The sequence below is a fragment of the Piliocolobus tephrosceles genome, chromosome 1 (assembly GCF_002776525.5).
Source record: "Piliocolobus tephrosceles isolate RC106 chromosome 1, ASM277652v3, whole genome shotgun sequence".
Classification (NCBI taxonomy): domain Eukaryota; kingdom Metazoa; phylum Chordata; class Mammalia; order Primates; family Cercopithecidae; genus Piliocolobus; species Piliocolobus tephrosceles.
The window spans coordinates 120,492,736-120,520,439 of record NC_045434.1 but is presented as its reverse complement, the minus strand read 5'-3'; the positions used below and the strand labels follow the sequence as shown (position 1 = coordinate 120,520,439).

At 35.9% G+C, this 27,704-nt stretch overlaps 1 protein-coding gene across 3 annotated transcripts in view; it reads left to right on the top strand.

Moving 5' to 3' along the window:
- Positions 1-27,704, top strand: part of SLC30A7 (solute carrier family 30 member 7) — a 100,376-nt gene that overhangs the window by 61,259 nt on the left and 11,413 nt on the right. Inside the window, exons 9-12 of one of the 3 annotated variants that reach the window (XM_023191320.2) lie at positions 4,417-4,507; positions 8,679-8,828; positions 17,615-17,707; positions 18,032-24,481. In XM_023191320.2, the coding sequence (XP_023047088.1) occupies positions 4,417-4,507; positions 8,679-8,828; positions 17,615-17,662 (289 nt within the window). In that variant the 3' untranslated portion in view covers positions 17,663-17,707; positions 18,032-24,481. Of the gene's footprint in view, positions 1-4,416; positions 4,508-8,678; positions 8,829-17,614; positions 24,482-27,704 lie in introns of those variants that run through there. The other 2 variants (XR_002726189.3, XM_023191319.2) reach the window with 2 other exon arrangements.

Below are 27,704 nucleotides of genomic sequence, written 5' to 3'. Positions count from 1 at the left end.
TCACCAAAAGTTCATGGAAAGTGAAAATGGATACAAGCATAATATATCGTTGCTTTAAATTCGTATGTGCCTTCTTCTAAATGGTGTACCCTAAATGAGTTTGATGCCTGATTTCCATTGCCTTCTCTGCAGGCTTATTAAAAATAAAATTATGAATTTCTCTGAACTAAAATATTCTATATTCTTTATTTTTGTATTTCTAGTGTCTAGCACATGCTTGCTCCATGGTTGGCATATAACAGATGTTTGTTGACTTGAACTTTTCAAAACTGAACTTGGAGTCTAACAACCTGATCTATTCTAGTTCTCCTGCTCATTAGCTGTGTTTTTAAACAAACATTCTACACCTTAAACAAGTTACTTTGGTGTTCTAGACCACCATTGCACCTCACAACTCTAGAGTAAAGTCCCATCTGGTTCTAGAAAATCTGATGCCAGATACATAGTAGTAGATCCTTAATAATTGCTTAATATTGATTGCTTAATAAAATTCATTTGCTGGATTATCTATCATGATAGAATAAATCATTTTGCCAAGTATATCTATGTGTCATTTGGTGACACTACTTTTTTCCCCTTAGTATATAAAAACAATTTATATTTTCTTTCATTTCCAAATATATTCTCTCTCTAGTATTCTTTATAGTTTAACCACTTTTTCTTATTGAATGGAAAATATATAAAAGATGAAAGAAATTGCCTGGATGTTTAGCCTACTCCTTCATTTTATAGATGAGAAAACTGATGCTCTGGAAGAATATGTGATTTGCCTACAGCTGTTTAACGGCAGAATCAGAACCCAAGTGTCATGGTTTCCATTTGAGAGTAATTTTCATGTCAGATATCTAAATATTGTTAGTAGTTCCCTAGATTAAGATTAGAGAAGAAATTATTAAAATAACTACACTTAGGATGTAGGTAAGAAAAAAACTTTTTTTCTTATTCTCAAACAGTAATTCAAGGAGAACCATTTTCGTGCCTCATTTTCTGAGTACAGTTAGGAAAAGATAAAAATTTTAAGTTTAATATATAAAAACATTCTGTGATGGGTTCTTTCTTTTTCCTGAGAAATGAGGATGGAAAGAGTAAAGAAAAATGATGGTTGAATTGTACCTAATTAATATGCCATCATTTTTTCTTTGCCTTTTTTGTAAATACAGGAAGTCGTCACCTATTTAATAGCAACACAGTAGGTAGAAACAGATACCACTCTTCAGTTTAGATGAATGAATAACCAATATTCTTCACTGTCAAAATCCTTAAGTCCATTTGCAGTTGTTTTCTACTCATTTTTTTTCTCTTTCTCCAACCTGGCTTTTACTGTTCGTGAAATGTTACAGTGGATCGCCTCAAACAATATTTGCATTGTTTAATCTAATGGCCTTTTTCTGTTTCTGTTTTTCTTCATTGAGACATTTACTATTGCTGGAAATATGTTTCCCCTTTTTCCAGATGTTTTACTTACTGTGCCTTTACTTTCTTTACCTAGTGCCTTTTCTTAACTGCTAATGATTCCATATATTATTTCAGATTTAGTATTGATCCCTACTGTTAGATATATTTTTTAAATTTATGAATTAATTATGTTTAATAGATTCAGCTATAAATTCTGTTCCATAAACATTTATTTGCCAAACACTGTCTGAGATACTGGGTTTACAAACATAAATAAGATAATTCCTACCTTAAAGCAACTTTCAGTTTAGAGGGAGGGGGAAACACGAGCTGGTAATTATCATGCAATGTAGTAATAGTGTAGGTAGCACAGATTGTTTTCATAGGAGCACAGAGAAGACACTTCATACAGTGTAGAAGACAATTTGGGATCAGGAAATATACCCTAAAAGAGGTGACACATGAGATTTCAAAGAATGAATGTAAGACTGTAGGGCAGCTTAGGGACATTCTAAGCAGAGGTTACAGTTTGAGCAAAACCATGAAAGTAAGAAACAGTATAAGGTAAAGTACAAGTATGTTTTATTTGGAGAGCTTAAAATATGAAGCAAGGATTAATAGGAGGCAAAGGTAGAGCGCCAGATCCAAAAATATGCCATGTTAAAGAGCCAGCACTTAATTCCCTAGGCAGTGGGGAGCTTTTGACACATTTCTTAGTGGGAAAGGGATAGGGTCACATACCTATTTTATGTAGATTAGTCTAATGTCTCTATAAAATCTGATTGTATCAGTTATCTGTGGATACGTAAAGCACTCGAAAACCTAGTAGCTAAAATAATACACATTATTATCTTATACTTTCTGTCTTTCGGGAACCTGGGTATAGCTAACTATGTTGCCTGGCTCAGGGTCTCTCACAAGGCAGTAATCAAGGTAGCAGCCGGGGCTGCAGTTACTCCAAGGTTCATCTGGGGGAGAGTCTACTTCTGAGCTCACTCAAGTGGTTACTGACAGCATTATGTTCCTTTTGGGCTGTTCAACTGAGGGTCTGTCTAGTATCTCTCAAGAGGTATCCTTCAGTTTCTTGCCACATGGTCCTCGCTATAGCACAGCTCACAACATAGCAGCTGTGGGAGAGCAAATGAAAGCAAACGAGGAGGGTATACAAGACAGAAGCCAGAGTCTTTTTACTTAATCTTGGCAGTGACGTCTCATCACTTTGCCATACGCTGTTCATTAGCAGCAAGTCACTAAGTCCTGAAACTTTACATAGGGCATGAGTACTACATAGGGCAGGGTCATTGGGAGCCATCATTGAAGCTGCTTGTTACATGGACTTGAGGAAATAAGACTAGAGCTGAAGCGACCACTTAGGAAGCTATCATAATAATCCATATGGAAGATATGGAAATTATTGTGGACATGCATAGTACAATGAAGGGGAAGGAATTGAGTCAAGAAACCTTTAGGATATTAAATCATGAGAACTTGGTGATTTAAGGGAGAAGAAGGAATTAAGGGTGACATCTAATTTTTCTTGATATGATTATCTGTATTTCTGTCATTCATTTAACCAACAATTGGGCCCACTTTATGACCAGCACTGTGCTAGATCTTGGGAATATAATAGTGAGCCAGATAAGCACTGTGTCTATTCTTTTGGGTCTTTCTTGGTACCTCTCTTTCCTTTCCATCTGTCAAAATACCACTAGTCCTGAAAGTACACTTGCTTCTGCTCTTCTTATGAGACCTTCCTTGAAAAATGGATGTTCTTTTTATCTTCTTCAGCTACAGCTATTATCAGAAGTTTTACTTGGAAAATTTTGAAATTCTCTAAGTTTAAAAGTGAGCACTGACTTAAGCTATTAAGTGTAGGGAAGCCATTTCTGATCTCCTCTCTCAACCTACTTCAAGCAGTAGAATAGTGCATTGCCACTTTGAATCATTGGAATCACATGGAGAGCTTTTTGGACATTTCCTCAAAGATTCTGATTCAGTGTATCAGAAGTGAAAACAAAATGAGACTCTAAGGTGAATTGGATATTGCTAGACTAGAAAGCCATTACATTCGAGTAACCGTCACCATTCTACTATTAATTGTTTTGTGTACCTTTTTTTTTTTTTGAGATGGAGTCTCACTCTGCCTCCCAGGCTAGAGTGAAGTGGCGCTATCTCGGCTCACTGCAAGCTCCGCCTCCCGGGTTCACGCCATTCTCCTGCCTCAGCCTCCCCAGTAGCTGGGACTACAGGTGCCCACCACCACGCCCAGCTAATTTTTTTTTTTTTTGTATTTTTAGTAGAGATGGGGTTTCACGGTGTTAGCCAGGATGGTCTCAATCTCCTGACCTCATGAGCTGCCCGCCTTGGCTTCCCAGAGTGCTGGGATTACAGGCATGAGCCACTGTGCCCAGCCTGTTTTGTATACATTTAATCATTCAAATAGCCTAAAACAGTAGTTTCAAATACTAATTGAGGACTAGTTACATCAACACATACAGACTTTTGGGCACCATCCCTAGAGGAACTGAGTTCATTTCACTGCATCTGTGGTTATCGCCAGGCTTCTATATTTTTTAAATAATGAAATATGACTGATACTGAACAAGTAGACTGATGTATTCTTTTTTTGTATTTTCCTTATCAGTACTATTCAGATAAGTGCATGTAAATATTTGATAAATATTAAGGACCAGTTAGCATGGTAGGCTGATTACTTTGGAAGGTTCTAACCATGTGGAGTCGTATTTTAACTAACAGTTGAACATGTGCTGAGTTTAGATGATATGATATTATTTCAGTTTTATAGCTTTACTCTTTCATACATTAATACATTTTGTCTAGGTCTTTTGCTTTGGATAATTTACTGATCACATGGAAAATCTAAAACAATGGTTGATTGTTTTTTCTCATATTATTCTAAGTCCTATTATATTCTACCATAGGAAGGGATATTACTACTTTCTTGCTGGATGGGATTGTCAGAATGTGACTTTAACAAATTGTTGTTTTCCTTTTCCTTAGTGTTATTCCTCTTTTAAGAGAATCTGTTGGAATATTGATGCAGAGAACTCCTCCCCTATTAGAAAATACTCTGCCTCAGTGCTATCAGAGGGTGAGTTTCAAATATTCCAAACCATTGGGTTTTATGCTGTTTTCAATCTCTTGATTTTCAGCGTTTACAAATATGGGTAACATGTGTGTATAATTGAATATTTCTTCCAAGATTGAATGCTGACCATGAAATGTCATTTATACAAGCCAGAATAAAATTGTTGGAAAATGTTGAACTTTACTAAAGAAAATGTAGTAGAAATTGTTCTGATCTAGAAATCGAGCAGTTTTTTAAAATATAGAATATCTATAGCAGAGACATAAGCATTTATTCAACATAGAGTTTTTGAGCTCCCACTCTACCAGATGCTCTTCTAAAATACTGGGGAGGTAATGGTAAACAAGACAGACAGTGCCTCTGTTTCATGGAACTTATAGTCCAGTGGGGAAATATAGGAACTAAACAATAAGTAGATAAATAAGAAAATATCAATGAGAATTACTATAGTAGAAATAAAACAAAGTGATGTGTTAGTCATGGATGGCTACCTTAGATTCACTAAGGGAGTTATATGCAAGGAAATTGAAACCTTAATGACAAGAAAGAGCTAGCAATATGAAAATACTGGAGAAGAATGTTCCAGGCAAGGGAAATTGCTAATGTAAAAGTGCTATGGCTGGATTTAATTTATGTTTGAAGAACAGAATAAAAAAGGCCATTGTGGCTGAAGCATATTAAATAAAGGGAAGAACGGCTTGAAAGCCTGGAGAGAATGGCAGGAGCAAGATCATTTAGGGTTTTGGGTCATAATAAGAGATTTAATTCTAACTCAGTGGGAAGCATTGGAAAGCTTTTAGGCAATAGAAGTGTCATAAATCCTATGTTTTCAAGAGATTATTGTGTTTTCTATGAAGAGAACATATTCTAGGGAGGATGAAAGCAAAGAAAACTAGTTATGAAGTTATTGTCCTCTAAGTGAAAAACAATAGTGGTTTAGATTACAGCTGTAGCAGTGAAGATAAATATACATTTGGGATATGTTTTTGGAAGTGGATTATATTAACAGAGGGTAGAGAAAGTGTTGGTTTATTACTTGGTAGATGGTAATGCCACTTACTAGATGGTAATGCCACTTACTGAGACTGAGGCCTTGTTGGTACAGGTTTGAGGATGGAAAATCTCCCAAATGAAGAGTTATATTCTGGATATGTTAAAATGGAAATGGCTACTACACTTCTAGGAGAAATGTTACTTAAGTAGTTGGATATGAAAATCTTGAGTTTTGGGGACAGATAGGACCAGAAAGAGTTATAAGTCATCAATATATGAATAACTTCTAAAACACCAAGATTGTATGTGATTACCTCCAGAGAAGTTCTAATTCTACTCTTTTAGCTCTGCTTTCAACTCTAAATTTGGAGCACAGGTGAGAAAGCCAGGAAAGGCAGTGGTTAGTGGGGTGCTGGAAAACCAAAAGAGTGTAGGATCACAGAGTTGAAGAAGGAGGAAGTAATTAACTGTATTGAATATTTCTGTGGGGTCAAGGAGGGTAGAAACAAGAAGTGATCAGGCCGGGCGTGGTGGCTCACGCCTGTAATCCCAGCACTTTGGGAGGCCGAGGTGGGCGGATCATGAGGTTAGGAGATTGAGACCATCCTGGCTAACACGGTGAGACCCCGTCTCTACTAAAAAAACAAAAACAAAAACAAAATACAAAAAATTAGCCAGGCATGGTGGTGGGCACCTGGAGTCCCAGCTACTCGGGAGACTGAGGCAGGAGAATGACCTCAACCCGGGAGGCGGAGCTTGCAGTGGGCCGAGATCTTGCCACTGCACTTGAGCCTGGGCAATGGAGTGAGACTCCGTCTCAAAAAAAAAAAAACAAAAAACCAGAAGTGATCATTGACTGGCCTTCTGGATGCCATTAATGACCTTGTTAAGAGCAGTTTCATTGGAGTGTTGGAGAAGGGAGCATGATTTGAATGAATTAAGGAGAAAATGAATTGGGAAGTGACAACTCCTTTATGAAGTGTTGTTAAAGGGAGCAGAGAAATGAGTTGATAGCGGATATGGATGTAGTGTCAGGATAGAGGGTATTTTTTTGTTTTTAAAGTAGGATGTTTTAGAACAGCATTATCCCGCAGAACTTTCCCCAATAATGGAAATGTTCTATAATCTGCACTGTCCAATATGGAAGCCACAAACCACATGTGGCTAGTGTAACTGATTCTTTTTAACTTAATTTCCATTCACTGAAATAGTCACATGTGTCTAGTGACTTTTGAATTGCACAGCACATGTTCTAGAACATGTGCATTAACTAATGGTAGCAGTCTAACTGAGAGGAAGAAATTGTTATAGTACTAAAGGACATTATTAAAGGAATGACGTCATGAGAAGGTGAGAAAGGATAGAACCCAAAGCACAATGGAAGGATTAATTGTTGATAGTAACAGGGGTACTATATCCTCTGAGGGAATGCAGAAATGCTGACATAGATGAGGAGTCATTGGTAGCTTTAATGGTAAAGGATAAGGGATTTTCTTTGTACTTCTGTTTTCTCTGTGATGTACCAGGCAGTGTAATCATGCAGAGAGATCAGAAGGCTAGAGGAAAAAGGAGAAGGTATAAAATAATCTTTTGATACAGGGAAAGTACATATTGCCCATTCAGGATTTGTGGTTATTATTTTAAGGTAGCATCAATCAGCATAATTGTTACTAATTGTTTTATATATATATAATTGTTATATATCTAAAACTATATATATAATTATATATATAACTATATATGTGTTATATATAACTATATATATAACTATAGATATATAACTATATATAATTGTTTTATATATATATAAAACTATATATATATATATATATATATAGTTTCTCTTCTTCACAATAAACTACAAGGTGAGTATCATCTTCCTTTCCCTAGATAAAATTGAGGCTCACCTTAGGTCCAAAGGCTAGTGGCTGAATCAGGATTCTAATCCACTTCACTCTGACTCTAAAGGTCATGTTCTTTCTACTGTACCACACTGCCCTTTTCATCTGTAACTACAGTTTCCTCCCATTTTTTAATTGGTAAAATGAAAGCCAGTTTCTACAGGAATTATTCTTTAGTTTGTGTTTTAAGATAACTGCAGTCATGTACTTGTACTGCTACATATGGAAGTAGGAGAAATCTTTTCAATCAGGTTATTTCATTAACAGTAGAACTCACCTTAGGCCTCATCCATGAGGATGCCATGTAGAAAAAATGTGGAGGGATATCTGGCTAAAACAGCTATGTTGTCAGAATCCAAAAAGAGGAAGAAAAAGCATACCTTGATCTTTTTCCCCAATAAAAGTGGTTTTTAAAGAAGGCACAGTAGATATTATCTCAATTTCCCATCAACTGTCGTGGAGTTTATAGAAAAAATTGACTACATTCATCAAATTCCAACAAAAAATAAATAGTTTTGATAGATATAAGATCAACATTTTCTTAACTTCCCAAGTAGATTATGTAAAATTCAGAATCTCCGAACTGAAAAAGATCTTAATGTGCATTTGGCCCAGCCTTCTGTCTGTTGCAAAATCTCCTCTATGACATCAAGTTGGTATTACAGCTTCTTGACCATTTCCGGAGATAGGTAGTTAACACACTCCCAGAGAAGCTTCCCTCTTTATCTGTAAACTGCTGTAATTGTTGTAAAGATCTTTTCACATTGAACTTTTTTCTTTTAACTTCTGGTTGTTGATCTTAGTTCCACTCCTCCAGATCAATATAGAGATGTGGAACAATAGCAGTGATTTGGGTATCTGCCTTTTTCCTGATCTTCAGGGAATACATCTAATGTTTCATCCTTATTTTCTGTACATTTTTGGTAGTTAGCCTGTATTAAGTTAAGGAAGTGTCCTTCTAATAGTTTTTTTCCAAGTCATAAATAGGTGTTGGACTTTATGAAGTGATTGTTACTGTAAATTTCCCTGTGGGGCACACTCTCAGGTGTGTCCTACATACTTTGATATGTGTTTGTTTGTATTTCCCAAATACTTGTCATGGCACCTGGCACATAATTAGTACTGAAGAGTATTTATTTATTTATTTATTCAAACATCCTCCTTTCCTTTTTTTAAACTGGAGAATAGAATCCATGTTTACTGATATATTGCATAATAACTTAAATAGAAGGGAGTACTTAATTTGATTATGATGTTAATATCTCTCCTTTGTATTTCAGGTACAGCAGCTGCAAGGAGTTTACAGTTTACAGGAACAGCACTTCTGGACTTTATGTTCTGACGTTTATGTTGGGACCTTGAAATTAATAGTAGCACCTGATGCTGATGCTAGGTGGATTTTAAGCCAAACACATAATATTTTTACTCAGGTATGTCTTTTTTACTAACTTCTTTTTTTTTTTTTTTTTGAGACAGAGTCTTGCTCTGCCGCCCAGGCTGGAGTGCAGTGGCCGGATCTCAGCTCACTGCAAGCTCCGACTCCCGGGTTCATGCCATTCTCCTGCCTCAGCCTCCTGAGCAGCTGGGACTACAGGCGCCCGCCACGTCGCCCGGCTAGTTTTTTGTATTTTTAGTAGAGACGGGGTTTCGCCTTGTTAGCCAGGATGGTCTCGATCTCCTGACCTCGTGATCCGCCCGTCTCGGCCTCCCAAAGTGCTGGGATTACAGGCTTGAGCCACCGCGCCCGGCCTCTACTTACTAACTTCTTTTTAAAGGTCTTAAAATTTTTTGTAACTAGTAGTTTTAAAAATATTTACAAGGCCAAGGTGAGAGGATGGCTTGAGGCTAGGATTTCTAGATTAGTGTGGGCAACATGGTGAGACCCCATCTCTACAAAACGTAAAATTAGCTGGGCATGGTGGCACGTGCCTATAGTCCCAGCTGCTTGGGAGGCTGTGGCAGGAGGGTTGCTGGAACCCAAGAGTTTGAGACTGCAGTGAATTATGATCCAGTTGCACTCTAGCCTGGGCCACAGAGCAAGACCCTGTCTCAAAAAAAAAAAAAGCTATTTAACATAATAAACATATACACTACTAAACTATAAGGTAAATATAAAACCATATTTTTTTTCCAACCACAGAATCAAGTTTGGGAAATACCTATTTTAGTTAATATTCTTCAGGAATAGGAAGATAGTTCCTATATGCTCATCATTGTACTTATTTGAGTTCCTTCAAGAAAAAGTATATTATCCTTTACTGCACATTTCTTAGAAGATACATTAGGTACTACCTGAAGCCAAGAATTCTAAAACAGTGTTTGGAATAAGAATAAGTGGCTATAGCTAAAAGCAGACTGTTAACTTTTTTGTGTAACAGCAACACTATAGTCACCTACTGAGTGATTTAATAATTTTATATGCTGTTGAGTTTTTCTTAATAGTGCATTTGGAATCATGAATTAGTGCATGGTCTACAACCAAATTCTTTCAGTTAAGGCTCGTGCTGTCATGAGTTAACATAGCTATGTGACTGACAATTAAAGACTGATTACTATGGTATGCATTGTGTATATATTGGGAGGATAAGAAGGTCTTGTCAGTAACATCTAAGAAAGAGGTAGAGAGAATATAAATTCTTTTATCAGTCTAGTTTGTTAGAAACGTTTGGCAAAAAATCCTAGACATTGATACCACTGTCAGAATCATCTAACACAGCGGTCCCTAACCGTTTTGGCAACAGGGACTGGCTTTGTGGAAGACAATTTTTCCGTGAACGGGGGTTGAAGGTGGTGGTAGGAGGGATGGTTTTAGGATGAAACTGTTCCACCTCAGATCATTAGGCATTAGATTCTCATAAAGAGCACACAGCCTAGATCCCTTACATGTGCAGTTCACAATAGGGTTCGCGCTCCTATGAGAATCTAATGCCACAGTTCACCCGCCACTCACCGCTGTGAATGGCCTCGTTCCTAACAGACCATGGACCAGTACTGGCCTGTGGCCTGGGGGTTAGGGACCCTTGATCTAACACATAGATCTAATGAAGAAACAGGTTCCATGTGTTAAAAATCTGTGATTGAAACTGACATTATATTTCTCCTGGTGTGATACCATGGGGAATACAGAACATGACCTATGTAGTACTCCTACCAAAAACGTTTAACTTCAGTCTAACCATGGGCAAACATCCAGACAGATATAGCTTGTGAGAGCCTCGACAGCATATAAATCCAAGGCTGTTAACTTGGATTATTTTAAAAGAGTCAGTGTCATGAAAGGAGAAAAAGGTAGGGGATAATTCTAGATTAGAGGAAACTTCACAATTAAGTGCAATGTGTGGTATTTGATTGGGTCTTGGACTGGGGAAAAAAAGCAACCACAAAGGAAAGGGCTGGATAATCAAGGAAATTTGATTATAGACTGTAGTAGTTCATTTAACTGTATGAGTGGTTAAATTTCTTGGATGTGATAATGGTATTGTATTTATAGAAGACTGTTCTTAATTCTTAGGAGATACATGTTGAAGGATTTAATGGCAAAATATCCAGATGTTTAATTTTCAAATGTTTTGGTAAAATTAAAAAATTGCATATAAATATATTTGTAGAGAGATGAAGCAAACTGGCAAAATATTAACAATTGGTAAATATAGCTGAAGGGTTCACAGGTATTTATTGTACTATTATTTTGACTTCAAATTTTTTCAAAATAGGCTAGGCATGGTGGCTCACACCTGTAATCGCAGCGCTTTGGGAGGCCAAGGCGGGCAGATCACCTGAGGTCAGGAGTTCAAGATCAGCCTCACCAAAATGGTGAAACCCTATGTCTACTAAAAATACAAAAATTAGCCGGGTATAGTGGTGCCTGCCTGTAATCCCAGCCACTCGGGAGGTTGAGGCAGGAGAATTGCTTGAACCTAGGAGGCAGACGTTGCAGTGAGCTGAGAGCACGCCATTGCATCCCAGCCTGGGTGACAGAGCGACACTCTATCTCAAAAAAAAATTTTTTTTCCAAAATAAAAAGAAAAATAGAAACCTTGGTGGCACCTCATTGCCATCCAGATAAAGCCCAGACTTTCTAGCGTGAACCAACTGACTTTTAAAGTCTCTCTCCTGCTTTTCATTGCCACGTACTTTATACTCCAAACCCACTAGACTGTTTACTTTTCTGTGTGGGACAAAAATCCTACTCTAACTTGAAGATCTAATGCAATTGGTACTTTCTCTCTGAAGCCTTAAGTGTCCCACAAAGCAGAATTACTTTATTCTATGTCATACATATCACATTGTACAACTTGTATGCAGGTTCCTACCAGCTGTCATGATTTTGCATTCCCAGTGCTTAGAAGAGTATATGTGTATAATGAATTTGTTGTATAAACGGATTTTAAAAACTGTATTTGATTAAAGCCATCTTTATATATGCTAAGTATGGAAAAATATTGTTGGGTTCCCATTGGTCTTTTTTAACCACAAGCTCAAAAATATCTTAATGAGATCTAAAATATATCTTTCTGATAAAGAGAAATGTGTCATTAGGTCCTTTTGGGAATAAATTAATGAAATAATCTTATGTATATTAGGATTTACTTCAGTGCTAATCTTATGTGTAATTAAGACATGCACTACTACAAAACAATATGCTGATACCACTTATTTCAGAATTTTAACAACTAGGTGTCTTTCTTAACAGACACTAAGTCTGTCTCATGATCTTCATAATGAAGCATGCAAGACCTTCACAATGTGTCTGAATCCTTCGTATACTTTCTACATGTTTCGGGGACAACAAGATAACCAGGCTAGCAGTAATGTTTCTTTTCACTGATGTTTCCAGATTATTTTTCCCTCCTTTACCTTGAATTTTCTCCTAGATATGCCATGTCGTTTCACCCTCATAGTGTGAGCTTCTGTTGAGCTCTAGGACACCCCATACTCTCCTAGGACTTTGGCACTTACTCACAATTTGTCCTCTAAAAAGGAATGCAATTTCTAGTTTTAGAAATGTGCAAGCAGCTGTGTCGAGGCTTAGGAACTGCTGAAGTTGCCATTCAAGTAAGTGGAAGGAGGTTCTTCTGGTAACTTTAGAAATGTTGGCTTTAAAAATGACTGAAATTGAAAGTTTATTCAGCTGCTTCTTTGGTTTTGGAAACTGCATTTGAGCTTTGAATATTTTAAGCCCTGAAAAAGTATTTTAAGCCTTTTTATCACCTAATGATTTTAAAATTGTTTTATGATCACTGCTTTAGTTTTGACGTATGCAAATTGAAATTTTCATGAATTTATTTTCCTTTTCTGCGTATACCCTAGTAATGCATGATCCTTATGCAATTAGTATATGCCGAGGCTTGCAGGAGCATTTTTATTTTATGGGATGAAATTTAAATTTAAAAAAAAATTTAATCTTAAATTACATCTTATAAATTTTACTTATCAAAAATAATAAAACTCAAATTGCTCCCTTTTTGATCACACAGATGCTTCAGGTATATTTCTTATAGATAGATTTAAAATATTGGTGGCCTTAGTTCCAAAAGACCAAAAAGAAGGATTTTTTCAATCATGTATAGCTTTTGGTTTATTACGTTTTTAGGTATCTTTCTTATAGCCAGTCTTAAATTAGAATGTAAGTGATAGTTTTTGGTTAAAAATTGTTTTGTTAAAACTTTTATGAGGGTAACTTTAAACTGAGAAGACCAATATCTAAAAGTTGAAGAATTGTAACTTTCTATTTTGTTAATAAAACTATAGCTTTGTGACTATATCTTAGGCATTAGCCTTTTTAATTTTGTTTTCCAGAGTTACCAATTAATCTTTAACTGCTAAAGAAGTTGGCTTGCTGTACGTGACTATAAACTATGCAAGTGCATTGCTAAAAGCCACTTAGTACTTAGATTGCTTTGGGATTAAGTGACAATATATAAATTGTAAAGTACCAGGTTTTCTGCTGGCATAGAAAAAGTCCTTTCCCTTTTCTTCTCCTTACACTAATTTTTTTTAATAAGTTATCATTTGGGAATTGATAAAATGGAAAGTTTATGTTTTGTGTTTCATGTACAAACAGGAAAAGAAAATGGGATACTAGATTAGGAAGGCAATTAACATCTTATGTTTTAAACTGGCCAATAGTATTTGTTAATTTTTTAAAATAACACACTTCACAATCATAACTGTAATCCTAAAAATTTTAACATACTTCTTTTTGTTAGAAATAATGTTTGAAGAAAATGTATTAAAGAAATATCTAGAAATATGTTTGAAGAAAAGTCTAGAATATGCTTGGGGTTTATTACCATTCTCAGTTCCACAAAACACAAAAGACAGTCTCGCCTAATACATATTTATTCCTCGATGGAACTTCTACCTTTATTTCTTCTGTCTTTTCTACTCTTCTGCCTTTCTCCCTTGTGCCTAATAGGTCCTAAGCCCCCAACTTCCTGCTTCAGCTTTTTGTGCTCTATTCTGTGTCCTCAAAATAGAAGTTAACACTGATACTCAGGAAGGAACCAAAAAGCCTCCCCACAAGCCCAAGTAAGAGTGCCCCAAGTTTCAGAAACTTTCTGCCTCCGTTAACTCTCCTAGGATCATAATCCCTTCCTGTGGCTCATCTAACCTTGATTTGTCTGCTTGAGGGAGGGGGTAGGAAGTAGGAGAAGGTGGATTACTATTTTTCCACTTTTCCTTTTCTTTTAAACTTTTGGTCAAGGGCTCTAATGTTTCCTAAGTATTGATTTTGGTTGCCTGCTCTGCAGTTTTTCCTTATCCATCTTCCTATTATCTTTCTTCATCATTTGTACTTGAAGTCCACCAGAATCTGACCTCCTTTGGAAGTTGGAGAGAACAGCCTCAGGTTGTGAGGCCAACAGATCCCTAGGTTTATTGTTTTTTAAGTAATCCACATGATTTAAGTGTTCACTGGTTGATGAACAGTGGTGGAAATAATAACAGCATCAGCAGCTAGCATTTATTAAGAGCTCATCATGTGCCAAGTACTATGATCAGTACCTAACATATTAAATGAGCCTCAAAAGACAATTTATAGAAAAAGAAACCCACACTCAAGTTACTGTTATTGACTTGTAATTTAGTCACAGTTACTCATTATTTTGCTAACTCTGAAATGATTTAGGTTTCACAAGGAAGAGTAAGGCAATTTTTCAAGACTTCATTTTAAAGGGATAAAGATGAATATATGTTCAGTCAAAATAATTTTCTGTAGTCATATTCCTGTTTATTTTTCTAAATTTTTTACTTCTGATTTGTTATCCTTTCTACAACAATAAATATGTATTGAAAATATTCTAAGCCTATGTATGGCACCAGGTTAACATTTATTTTCTTAGGAGCATAAAAGTGTTCAAAATAACTAGGTGCCTTTCCCATTTATAAAAATATTGACTGGAGTATGGTTTGTACATTATTCTCAGGATATGCAATGAGTACTATATGGTTTTCACATTTTAAGGACCTGTCAGCCAGCCTCTGGCTCCTGGTCCCATTCTAGGAGTAGAATTTATGATGGACCTAAGCAGTATTATCTGTCATGTCTTTGTGATGTGAACAAACTATAGAAAACTTAGTTTGCATTCAGGGAGTAAGTGACTTACCATAGGATTCTTCCACTTTTCTCTTTACTTTGAAGGAAACTGGAAGAGGAAAATGAGAATCTGTAAAACTTGAAGCTGTCCTCATCAGGCCAGATGGATAAAGCAAAATGACTTTTTTTTTTTTTTTTTTTTTCTGTTAGACTGAGCTTTTGTGGAAAGCTGTAAGCCCTTAGGGGAAGGATATCAGCTTGAGTAATTAACTCATGATTATGCAAAGATAATCTATCTAGCCTCTTTGTTTTTCCTTTCTTTTTGATTGCCTTGGGCTACTTCATTTTTTATTACCATCTTCTCTGTGTTAGGGCTAGGAGTAAGGAAAATGACAGACAATAAAAAGAGCCCAACTTATTTTGCCCATTTTACTTTACCTAACAATGTTGTTGAAAAATAAAATAAATTAAGACAATTTATTTGAACAATATTTGTTTCCATTTATGGTTTGATATATAAGAATTTTTAAAGAGTTTCTAAGTACAGTCATTTCAGGTGTCATCTGGATAATGTCAGATCATATAATTGTAATCAATCATAATTTGTAATAGCCTTTTATAAGTGCCTGGTATATAGCAAGGATTTATTGAATATCTGTCAAATATGGGATGAATATGTAACAATTGTGTGAGATTAGTAGGGTTGGTGTTTATCAACGCTTTTAAAATGAGAAAAAATGAAGTTTTATTTTAATTTGTAACTCAAGAACATACAGATGCTAAATTCTGTCTTTTTTCTGCCACATCATCTTAACTGAGGAGAAGATACTATTAAATATATTTTTCTTAAATTTGAGTAACAGCTTTAACTTTCCACAGGAAGGCCTTTTATTTAAAAAAAAAAAAGAAAAAGAAAAAAAAAGAAGCACCAGCAAAATTAAAATATGTTTCTTTTGCTGGCAAGCTTCTAGAGCCTGTCAAGCCTTTTATCCATTCGAGTAGTTCCTGAATCCTTTCAAGCACTTAGTATTGTACAGAGCCCTCCTACCTGAATTCTAGAAAAACAGTCAAGCTAGAAAACAGTGCTTTGAGGAGTCCAGAAATTACTGTGAGAAGGTAATGCTAATAGATTTTTTCCCTGCTCTGGTTTTTTCCTATTAAATATTCCAATTTACCTTTTATTCTGTGGTACTGAGAAAAAAGGGCTTATTGTGACTGACGGGTTCCTTTAATTAAAAATAGATCATTTTGGGTTGAAAGAAGGAAATTAGTAGAATTTCAGTTAATTCAACAAATACTTATTGATCACTTACTGTATGCTGGCTCCCACTTGAGGTTCTAGGAGTCAGCAATGTAAAAAAGAAGACCAAATCCTTTATCTCGGAGAGATTATATTATAGTGAGAGGTCAATAAACAATAAAAACCTTGAATAAGTTGTATAATATACACAAGGTGGTAAGTGTATTGGGAGTGAGTGCTGAGGTATTTACTAGCTCTTGTACCAAGCTTTATTTTTTTCTTTAGCCTTTGGGTATTTCAGTTTTCAGAGAGAAGGAAGAACTAGCAAAGGAGACTGAGAAAGACTGGTAAGTGAGGTAAAAGGGCAGGCAGTGAATATTCTCTGGAAGCCAAAAGGGAAAATATACATATATATATGTTTAGTAGGCGGGAGTGACCATCTGTATTCTCGCTGATAGGTGAAGTAGGAAGAAGAGGCCTGAGAATTGGTATTAATGTGAGCAATGTGGACCTGACCTGGACAAACAGTTTTGGGGAAGCGTTGGGAAGCAAAAGATTGGTTGAAATGAGTTCAAGAGAGAAGTGAGAAAAAGGATTGTAGACAGCAAATATGGATAACTCTTTTGAGGCTTTTTCTGTAAAGAAGAGTGGAGATTGGGAGCCCAGAAGGAGACGTAGGGCTAAGTAAAGGGTTTTTTTGTTTTGTTTTTGTTTTTGTTTTAAATAGCTTTAGGGGTACAGGTGCAGTTTTGTTACTAGGATATATTGCATAATAGTGATGTTTGGGCTTTTAGTGCAACTGTCACCTGAATAGTGTATATTGTACCCAAAAGATAATTTCTCATGAGGTTTTTTCAAAGCTAGAAACAGCTACAGTGTGTTTGTATGCTAATAGAAGTGATCCAGTTGAGAGGGAGTAAACTGATAATACAGAAGATATTGGGGAGAATTTAGAGAGCAGTATCCTTGAGGAGCAAGTTCATATCCAAAACAGAAGAGAGGACTTGGAGTGCAAAATAATTCCAATAGATAGTTATACTTGCTAGATTGTTTACTAATCATTTATCATAGGGGAATTTAGACAGGGTTGATGTATGAATTTCAGCTAGGAGCCAACCAGTCAAGCACCATGGTGCCCTCTAACAGAGTAATTATAGAAAGGGAACTGCATTTTTCTAAGTATCACCTGGATATCTGGATAGGGTGTGTGACTGTTAACATGGCTCTTTTGTTGTTGTTATTGTTGTTGTTGTTTTGTAGTGGTAAATGGAGATTCTTTTTTGTAGCTTATGAATATATTTGTTTCTGAAATAATTCTTTTTTTTTTTTTAAAGCGAGATTTGTAAAAGAAAAGAATTACTTTCCTGAAATGTGTAGGGTGTTATTAGCTTGTTTGATTTTCTAACTTTTTTTTTTTTTTTTTTTTTGTTACTTTTCAGGCTGGAGTGAGGCAGCTCTATGTACAGATTGACTTTGCAGCCATGTAGTGAATGGAAAGAAATTATGCACCTTTTATGGACCAAATTTTTCTGGTACTGTACGATCCAAAACATTGTACCCAGCTTTTTAAAAGAGAGAAATTATCACTACAACTCCCGAGCACTAAGTAGACTGGGTAGAGTCAGCCGTTTATGCTCTGTGGGGAGTTCACAGCTAAGCGATCAGATTTAAGAGGATATCTCCTGGACTTTTGGTCTTTTCTTTTGTGCTCTTTCCTCCAAATCTTTTTGACTTCTGAGGTTTTTGGTTTAGGGTATTGATTTGTCCTTTTTTCTTTCTTTTTTTGTTTTTGGTTTTTGTTTGTTTGTTTGTTTGTTTTCATGTTGAATGCCCACACCATCATCCTGTCATCCCAGCCAGTAAGAATTTCAGATTGTGGGCCTCCAGTCTTCTGGAATGTCTTCACTGAAGCTGCTGGAAACCACTGCTTTCATTCCCACAAAACCAGTATTACTTTTTTTTTTTTTTAAAAAAAGAAAGAAATTGGAAATCTGTTCTATAAGTAATGTCACAATTGTTGACGTTCTTCAGTATAATCATGTTTGTAAAATTGTTTGTACCTTGCAAACTTATGAACCAAACCATATTGGGTTTTCAAAGTGCCTTTGTATCCGAAAATGTATTTGCCAGCATAGAAATGTACCATCAAAAGTCATGTATGGTTTATTTTTATTTTTTATTTTTTGAGATGGAGTCTCGCTCTGTCGCCAGGCTGGAGTGCAGTGGTGATCTCAGCTCACTGTAACCTCCACCTCCTGGGTTTAAGCTATTCTCCTGCCTCAGCCTCCTGAGTAGCTGGGACTATGGACATGTGCCACCACACCCAGATAATTTTTGTATTTTTAGTAGAGACGAGGTTTCACCATGTTGGCCAGGATGGTCTCAATCTCTTGACCTCGTGATCTGCCCGCCTCAGCCTCCCAAAGTGCTGCGATTACAGGCGTGAGCCACCATGCCCGGCTATGTTTTTTTGTTTTTGTTTTTTTAAATGGATATTCTGTAATCTATACAAAGCAAGACTATTGCCAGTAATGTATACAAATTGTCTTTTTGTGTACTTCCAGCATAGGTTTGGATATATGAACATTTTTCTTTGATTGTTTTATCAGAAAATAAAAGGTGTTAATTTGCTTTTTAAAACAAATTTAATTATCACATTTTAAATTACTTCATGGACTGTGTTTTCAAAACTTTGCAAATTCATCTGTTACACAGAAAAATTTAACTTAAAACATCTGCTGAATTTCAAATTTCTGTAAAAGCTACTGTATCTGTGATAAACTTCCCTATATCTTTCCTTGCCATTTCTATGGATTTTATAAGTAAAGAAAAAGGCATTGGAGACTGAAGGCAGAAATGATTGTGACAGTGCTGTTTGGCTTTTTCATTCTTCAAATGCCAAGTTATCCACTTTGTTTTCCTGTTTAGGCTTTGCACAAATACAATTGCTTTCAGGAATCCTAAAGCAGCATTTTATTGAGTTTGAATTATTAAAGGTACAGAGGAAATGTGGTGATGTAGAACTTTTCCTAACACAGGTATCTAGGAAGTAAGTACTAAGTTGATTTTCTAGGTTCTTATATATCTGAAAAATAAAATTGCAATTTGAGATAAGTGCTTGAACACTATACTTACGTATTCTCTGCGTTTTATGAATAATGATCTGATTTTCCCATCATACTTCATTTTACAATACATATTCCCTTTTAACTTTAAAAAAATTGTAAATGTGGGAGAAAAAACCCTGCAGGATGGATATGATGATTAAGAATGTAGATCAATAAGCAGAAATCCCTGTTGATTCTAAGTTTCAGAGTGTCTTTTCCCGTATTTCTGACCTACATCTATAAACTACTCTCTATTAGGAGAACTAGACTACTTTCTTCATTCTTTTCTAAACTGCTGCAGATTGCCATGAAGTCTATCAATAGTCTCTTTTCTGCAGGCAAAGTAGTATTTTCTAAACATGTTTGCTTACTGCCAGGTGGTTTGAAAGCTATGATTTACTGCAGTAGTATGTGCTTAAAACAACTGTTGAGGTCTTTTAAGAGGGAAAGTTCAAAAGGAAGTGTCCTGATAATGGTACTGGTTTTTCTACAAATATAAGTAGTCATTTAGAAGTTTGCAACTACCACCAAGTCTGAGAGAACTCTGGGATATTTTGTGGGTTTTGGCATATTAGATAGAGAAAATGACAGATCTAGATGAAGGGAGATTTTGGATCTGTGCCTTTAAAAACTGAGTATGTATAACTACTGATATTTCACATATGGAGATATTTGAAGACCCAAGTCTGCCTTTCACAGAGCTCTCCATTCCAAGTTTAGTTTTTGTCAAAATATGAATCATTTTATTTGTACTATCAGTACACAAATGCGAGTATGTTTATATAGTGTTAGACTGATGTGAATTTGCATTTGTTACATGATATTGCCAGCTCATATCAGTTAGCAAGTCAGCATTAACATTTATGCTTTAATTAAATGCCAGTATACCTATGTGTGCAGCAGTAAAAAATTAGTGAGAAAAAGCAACTTTTTTGTCACTCTTAGGAAATATTTTGTCTTATTAGTGCTCTTGGCACATGTGTATTACTAAAGTTGGTAATTCCAATGAGAAATACTACCTGATTATTGTTGTAAAATTAATTTACAATATCCCTGATAATGGGCTAACTCTAACAAAAACAAAAACAAAAAACCCGTATCTGAATATAACTTTGCCAATATTTTTAAAATTCAAAATATTCTCTGGACAACAAATTTGTATTGCTCAGGGACAGTTTACCTTGCCTGGTAAACCTTCCCAAACAGAAATATAGCTATACTAGCTTTGGTTTTTTGGGGGGTTTTTTTGTTTGTTTTAGATGGAATTTCACTCTTGTTGCCTAGGCTGGAGTGCATTAGCGCAATCTCAGCTCACTGCAACTTCCGCCTCCCGGGTTCAAGTGATTCTCCTGTCTTAGCCCCCTGAGTAACTGGGATTACATGCACCCACCACCACGCCTGGTTAATTTTTGTATTTTTAGCAGAGACAGGGTTTTACCATGTTGGCCAGGCTGGTCTTGAACTCGTGACCTCAGGTCATCCTCCTGCCTCGGCCTCCCAAACTGCTGGGATTACAGGCATGAGCCACCGTGCTCAGCCACTAGCTTTGGTTTTTTAAACACAGATTATATTCCTCAAGATGAAGGGCTTAACATATCTACAGCTTCCTCGGTTTGCTAACTCCCCATGTGTCTTTGTGAAGGACAGTATCTAGTTTATCTGTAGGTCAGTGTTCTTGTGCTGTCATTTCCCTTATATCTGGAATTTGTCAGCATTCCTGAAAACCTACACATGTATATCAGTAACCAAAATGCTATGACTTTTTTGCACCTTTGTACAGCAGCCAAATCATGAACTCAAAATGTATTTGATCACGGTTCTATAATATTTTTACCTACCTACTATGGAATAATCAGTTTTTACAGAGATTATTAATATGGTAGAACCCTGTTATGTAATGCCAAAATTTAAGAACCATATTTACATTGCTTAACATAGAATTTTACATCTAAGCAAGGACTGGCCTTAGAAGCAGTCTAGTTCTACCTCTCATTTTACAGATGAGAAAACCGAAGCCCAGAAAAGCTCTCATTTGCTCAAAGTCACAGAGATAATTAGTGGCAAAGCCAAAAAGATTCAGATCTTCTGACTGAAAGTTGAGAGTTCTTTATACTCTATTATGCTGCCTCTCCAGTGTAATATTTGCCTTTCTGTAAATGGGATTAAATATGATTTGTAAATAGGACATCTAACCTCCTTTTTTTGGTACATTAAGGCACTTTATAAATGGACTTTTATTGTCTCATTTTTCATATATAATTATTTCCATAATATTCTTTATGGAAGATATTGTAATTAATTTTAACTTTTTTACTCTTATAAAGCCAGTTCCTGACATTTTAAAAAATGATATCTGTAAAATGGATCCTTTTATGAGTGAATTTTTCTGTTAATTGCCCAAGGCTAAATCCATTGTAAGGATTGCTTAGTTTCTTTATTTTGTTTATGTTCTCTGAACTGGTATTTTTTTATAAGCCAGGCTAATTCACAGGTCATTCCATTTCAGTCTTGTCATGTTGGCTTCCAGTCACTGGAAAAGCTTTTGCATTTTAAAGATTTTTAGACCCATGCAAAACTGGGCATTAAATGTTGCATAAAACAAATCTTTTAATTAAGGTAAAATGTTGAAGTCTTAACCAGAATTCTAAATACTAAATTCTAACTCTTCATAAAAGCATGACCTTTGGAAAGTTAAATTTTTTTTTTCCTTTCATCACTATCTTTGAAACAAATTATTTTCCAATTCATAAGAACTTTGGTTAAAAAATAAATAAATAAAAGGAAATTATATTTTGTTTGGACATTCATTGGAAGGCTTGTTGAAGACATGATCCCCCAGAAGCCTTAGTGACCCAGATCTCAACCAGAGACTCAAGATAGCCTCAGATACAATGAAAGATTATGAATCCAAAAAAAAAAAAAAAAAAAAAAAAAAAAAAAAAAAGAGAAAAGGAGCAGAGAAGGACAGTTCTATTTAAAGCCAAATGGATGTGAGTCTGACCAGGGTGTCTTTGGTTTATATTTCCTAACTGCAGATTACACAGAAGGCAAGGTTAGTAAGTATTTATGTGCCAGGCGCTTAGTGTGGTCTTCATGTTATTACATTTACGCCTCAAATTTCTACAAAGGAATAATTTTGCATGATTTTATGATTGACAGAGCATTTTCAAATCTCCTCTAATTCTCATAACTTCTCTGTGAGGAAGGGATTTGTATCCTTTTTACAGATGAGGAAGCTGTTTGGAGATAATTTAAGTGACCTGCCTGGGGAATATAGCCAGTAGTAGAGCACTGATTAATCAGGTGCTGACATCTGCTCTGCTTTGTGTATGTCATTCAGCAGTGCTTCAAAGATCCAAGAAGTTGTAGCAGATCTCAATAGACTCTCCTGTAAAATTAGTGAACAATCACCATGACAAAATTGGTATGGGGGAACAGTCATTGTACATTATTCAGACTCATTCCTTCTTCCAGTGCCCTCATGCTTATTTCCTACCTTTACCATTGATCTTAAACTGTGCAGGCTAAAAAGAGGAACCAGAACTCCCTTAAGCACTTTTAAGACTATTTAAAAAAATGGAGTTTTGTTGGCATTGCAGAGTAAGCTGCTTAAGGGACTAAATCAAAAGATAGTACCCTCTGTGGCCGTATGAAGAGAGAAACTGAACTTCTACCCGAGAGACCTTAATTTAGTTTATTAGGGAATTATGTTCCCCAAAAGTACAAGTAATTTTGTACTGCAGGAGAGGGATAAGTAGATTTGATTTACATTACATTTTATGCATACCTTTCAAAACCAAGAAATATGTTTCATAAATAGTAGTAATCTATGCTTAAACTTAACATTTAATGTTGACTTCTTACAATAGCCTTGAAAATTATTTGTAATTTTGATCATGATGTTGGAAAGCTTGTAATAAAGAATATCTTTCTCTTATGCATTCTTTTATCCTCATGGATTTACATGCTCAGTAAATGGTTAACTAGTGAACATTTTAGATAGTTGTGTCAAAAGTAAGAGTTAGGGATAGGTAAAACCAGTCATTTACTGTTTTTTACAGAAGACATCTCAGCATTTCTTTGGCATTTTTGCACAAATAAATGACTATATATTCACCTTGGCCATTTTTTTAAGTAGCCCTGTGAGCTGCTCATTCTTTTTCACATACAGTGGAAGTATAAAGATGTTATCCATTTTACAAATTGTTGGATCGGAATTTGACAGAATTGGGACTGTGGAACCTGGGTCACTTGAATTTTCTGTATTTTGTATGGCCAAGTCAGGAACCAGACAGTCTCCATAGTCTCCTTTGTTTTTATGGAAAATTGCCATATTCACATATTTCATTTATCCTGATGTATTGTCATCCAAAACGAAAGAGGTCTTTCTTGAAGGTACTTTAAAGACAGCACTACATGTATTCAATCACTGATTTAAATATTCCCAGAATTATTTTTTACCTTTCTCTTTTTCCCCTCAAACACATTTTAGTAGCACCTCCCTCTATTTCTTCACTGATTTTTCATCTGTTTTCATTGTTATTTCCATTATAGAACTTCTACTTTATACTAACGGAAAATTTTTTTATTTTGAATTTTAATATTTGAATTTTGTTTATGTATCACATATTGTGCTACAGTTAGCCTCAATGAAAATTCTATTTTGAACTAGACATCCTGTCAATAGTTTGTCAAGTAACTTCATTGCTTCCCTTAATAGCAATTCCGTGAAATTTTTTCCCAAGTGATATTCCCCCCAACTTTGTGAGTTTGATAAACAGAATGAGTCTTTTATATTGGAAATACTGTGAATGGAAAATTGCCAAATCCCTTCTTAGTATATTTTAAACACCCCTACAACACTTTACCTCCCTGCCTTCAGTGGTGTTTAAACATACGGCCAAGTTAGAATTTGGGTTTGATTCCTTTGGTGAAGACTATGGCATCAAAACATTTCTTAAAATGTTTGAGTACAAGGCTAAGTGATAATGTCAACTTTAAAAGACTATGTTGTGATTTGGTTTGAATATGCTGAAGTGAGCAATTATGATTTGCCCAAGTGCAATACAACAAATCTACAATGTATATTTCACATTTTCTACTTGAACTCATTCATGTATATATTTTGTTAAACTTCATATGTATTTAAAAAGAATCATGAACTGTATCAAAATTCAATAAAATTTGTTTAAAAATCTCTACCTGAATTGTGTCTATCAATCAGTTTGATGAACTGAAATGAACACTGCGAATCTTACAGGTATTGGAATAGATTCTAGAGGACTTAAGGAATGAAAGGCAAAGAAGGATTCTCAGAGCCAAGAAACGGCAGAACTCATCAGGAGAGAAGAGATGGTAGGAGATTGAAAGTTTCTCTACATTGTGAACAGCCTCATTGTGGCTCTTAGTCAGCATTTGACCTCATAAACATGCTTCAAAGTATTTACTTCCAGATATTTCCATCACTCCCAAATTGTTCTCTCATCTCAGTTTCTATGGATGACTTAGTATTATATGACGTGAAAACCAAAGCATCTGATGTGAGCCTCCATTATCCTTCCAAATTTTTCCCTCTAATTAGAAGCAATTCCTTTTTAAAATAACTTCTTCCACAATATCTCAGGCACTACTCATGTCACCTTCCTTCTCAAATGTCTTCTTACCAAAGCAGCTTCTTTACTATCAATCTCTGCCATACTTCAAGGCTTTATCCTCAGCATGTCTGCTGTCAGATTCCTTGTATGTGGTCTACATTTGCTGCTTCTACCTCCTTTCTAACCATTTCCATAGCTCCTAGTAGTATAGCTTCACTCCTCCCTATCTTATGGAAGTTGCTTCAAGGCCATCAGTGGCTTCTTGTCACATTCATGGCAGAACTACCAGCATATCCCATTCAAAATTGAAGAAAACAAATCTTTCCCATTCAATTCTCAACTACCAATTTGTCGGAATTCTTCATAGAATTCTTAGAAAACTGAGCAATGCCTTTATCACCTCCATTTCCTGAATCCCTTATCATAAAATGTCTTTCTTCCTTTGAAATCGTTTACATTCTTTTCCATTCCCACTGCCCTATTCCAGGATTTCACTGATGATTGCAAGCAGAATCACTTTCCTTGTCCAGCTCTAGTCACCTCCATTCCAGCCCCCACCCAAACAATTCTGGCTTTGGCAGGGAGTACAAGGAATTTTTGTTGAATCCAACTTTTGTCCAGGCGCTTTTGAAACATCTGTCCTGTCCTGGCTTCCTGAATGCCTGGGGCTGGCCCCTCTGCATACCTGCTAGATTGAGACTCCCTACCTATCCTGTGTTCTCTGGAATTAGCCTCTGGCCGAATTCTACAGTGGCCTGGCAACACTCCTACAGAGCAGTCTCTTCTGTTTATACACTGGGTTAGGAAGTTGTTTGGTACAGTACTGCACTGGCCAATCTTATGTAGAGTTTTGGTTTTCCTAACCGCAGAAGCCACCCTCTGTTACACTGGTCTTGCTTTCCCAGTTTCCACTTGCAGTCCTCTAGCTCAGGAATCTTGAGTGGCTCTCTAATGCTTATCAAGTGTAAACTCTTCTGAACAACTTTCGAAACTTAAATGCATTCCTTTCCCTCCTTATTAAATCAAACCCATGATTATGGCACCAAACTTTTCATTAGTCTAGAGCAAAAAAAACCAGCAGAGACAAGGAGGAGCAAACAGGTTCAATAGGTGTAGACAGAATGACAGCAATTTACTATTTTTTTTCATTCTTTCCAAAAAAAAAAAGGAAACAGCATTTTAATTGGATTCTCGTTCATTAAAACATCAGGTCATCCAGTTCTACTTTGAGGCAAGAAAAAAATCTACCATGAAATTCAGGCTTAGCACATGCTACCAACATTTAAATTCACAATTCAAATTTATCTGCTAATGTTAACGGTAAGAAATGCATAGTCTGGCACAGTGTAGGCAAGGCAATTTATTGAAAAAATGGATGATTTCTGCTTTTTAATGTAAAGTTTAACTCCTCTTTGAAAAGTGATTCTGTATGAATTGTTAAAGTGAATAATACTCTTTTGTGAGAGAGCAACTGCTGAAACTAAAGAATAAAACAAAATAATACAAAGACATTATAAAAAGTATTTCCTGAACATAGCCACCAAATGGCATTTTTTAAATGTGGTATTTTTTAAGTAAACAAGATATTCAGATTCACATATAAGCAGGAGCACTTTCATAGCAATTAAGGCTTGGCTTAGCCATTTGGCTTGGACTTTTGAGTATGTCATTTTGACTTGTAAAATTACAAATAAAGTAAGGTCCATCTGATTAGCCGTTGTCGTCTTCCAACCTAGACAATAAGTTAAATCATAATGTTCAGCTTTACAGGGTTTATTGTCCTGTATGTGCATCATACTACTTTCCCCATGAGCAATAATTTGTACATAGGTCATGTTGGCTTCTACAGACTTCAAAAGAAGGCAAAGTCCCTACATTTGTTGTTAACATTAGTTGGAGGGAAGACTTCCCACTGCCTTCCAAAAGCTTCCCCCAGGCAATCCTGTGGTGGTGGCCAACAGTTATGGAAGCCCACAGGAACTAAAACTTTGAAGGAGGAGAATATTTCTGTTTGGCTGGGTTATGGTTTTAAAAGGGTACAGCAACCCTGTTGCTTTTATTCTCTCTGTACCCCCTCCACATGGGTCAGAATACAGGCCCAGTCATGAAGGTATGAAATAGCAACAGAGTAGAGTAACTAGATCCCCAAGTTTCTGGTCAGAGGACCAACCAAGAAAGGGAGCCCAGGGAACCAGGACGTAGTGGAGAGATTATGGAGTGGGAGGAAACTAGGAAAGCAATCTCATAAAGTTGTTTACGAACACCAAGGATCATCCTCAAATCACTAATGCTTGGATCTGGTTCTACTTAGCCTTGAGAATCTTGAGAACTAAACTATCCAACAGACTACTTCATAAGTCCCAAACTGCATGCCACAAACTTGAAATAGATCCAAAGAGAACTGCAGTCTTTGAAAACCGAACTTACACTGGAACTGTAGCCCATAAAGAGCAATCTGATAATTGTATCCTGAACCTAACAGGTTGGTTGCCTGCTAAAACAAAAAGATTGATATTCTCCATTAAATCTGAACAAGACCCAGCAACTCACAACGTAATATTCAAAATGCCAAGCTATAATCCAAAATTACTTGACAAAGTGCTGCAAAAATTTCAACTTACAGAAAATCAATAGATGCTAAAACTGAGATATCAATCTTAGAATTACCTAACAAAGACCTTAAAGCAGATACTTAAAATGCTCAAAAAAGCAATACAAAAACGCTATATGAAATGCTCAGACACCTACAGAAAAATACGTGACAAAGAAATCACAAATAATCTTGCAACAAATGTTAAAATAAAAAACAGAAGATATAAAAATAACCA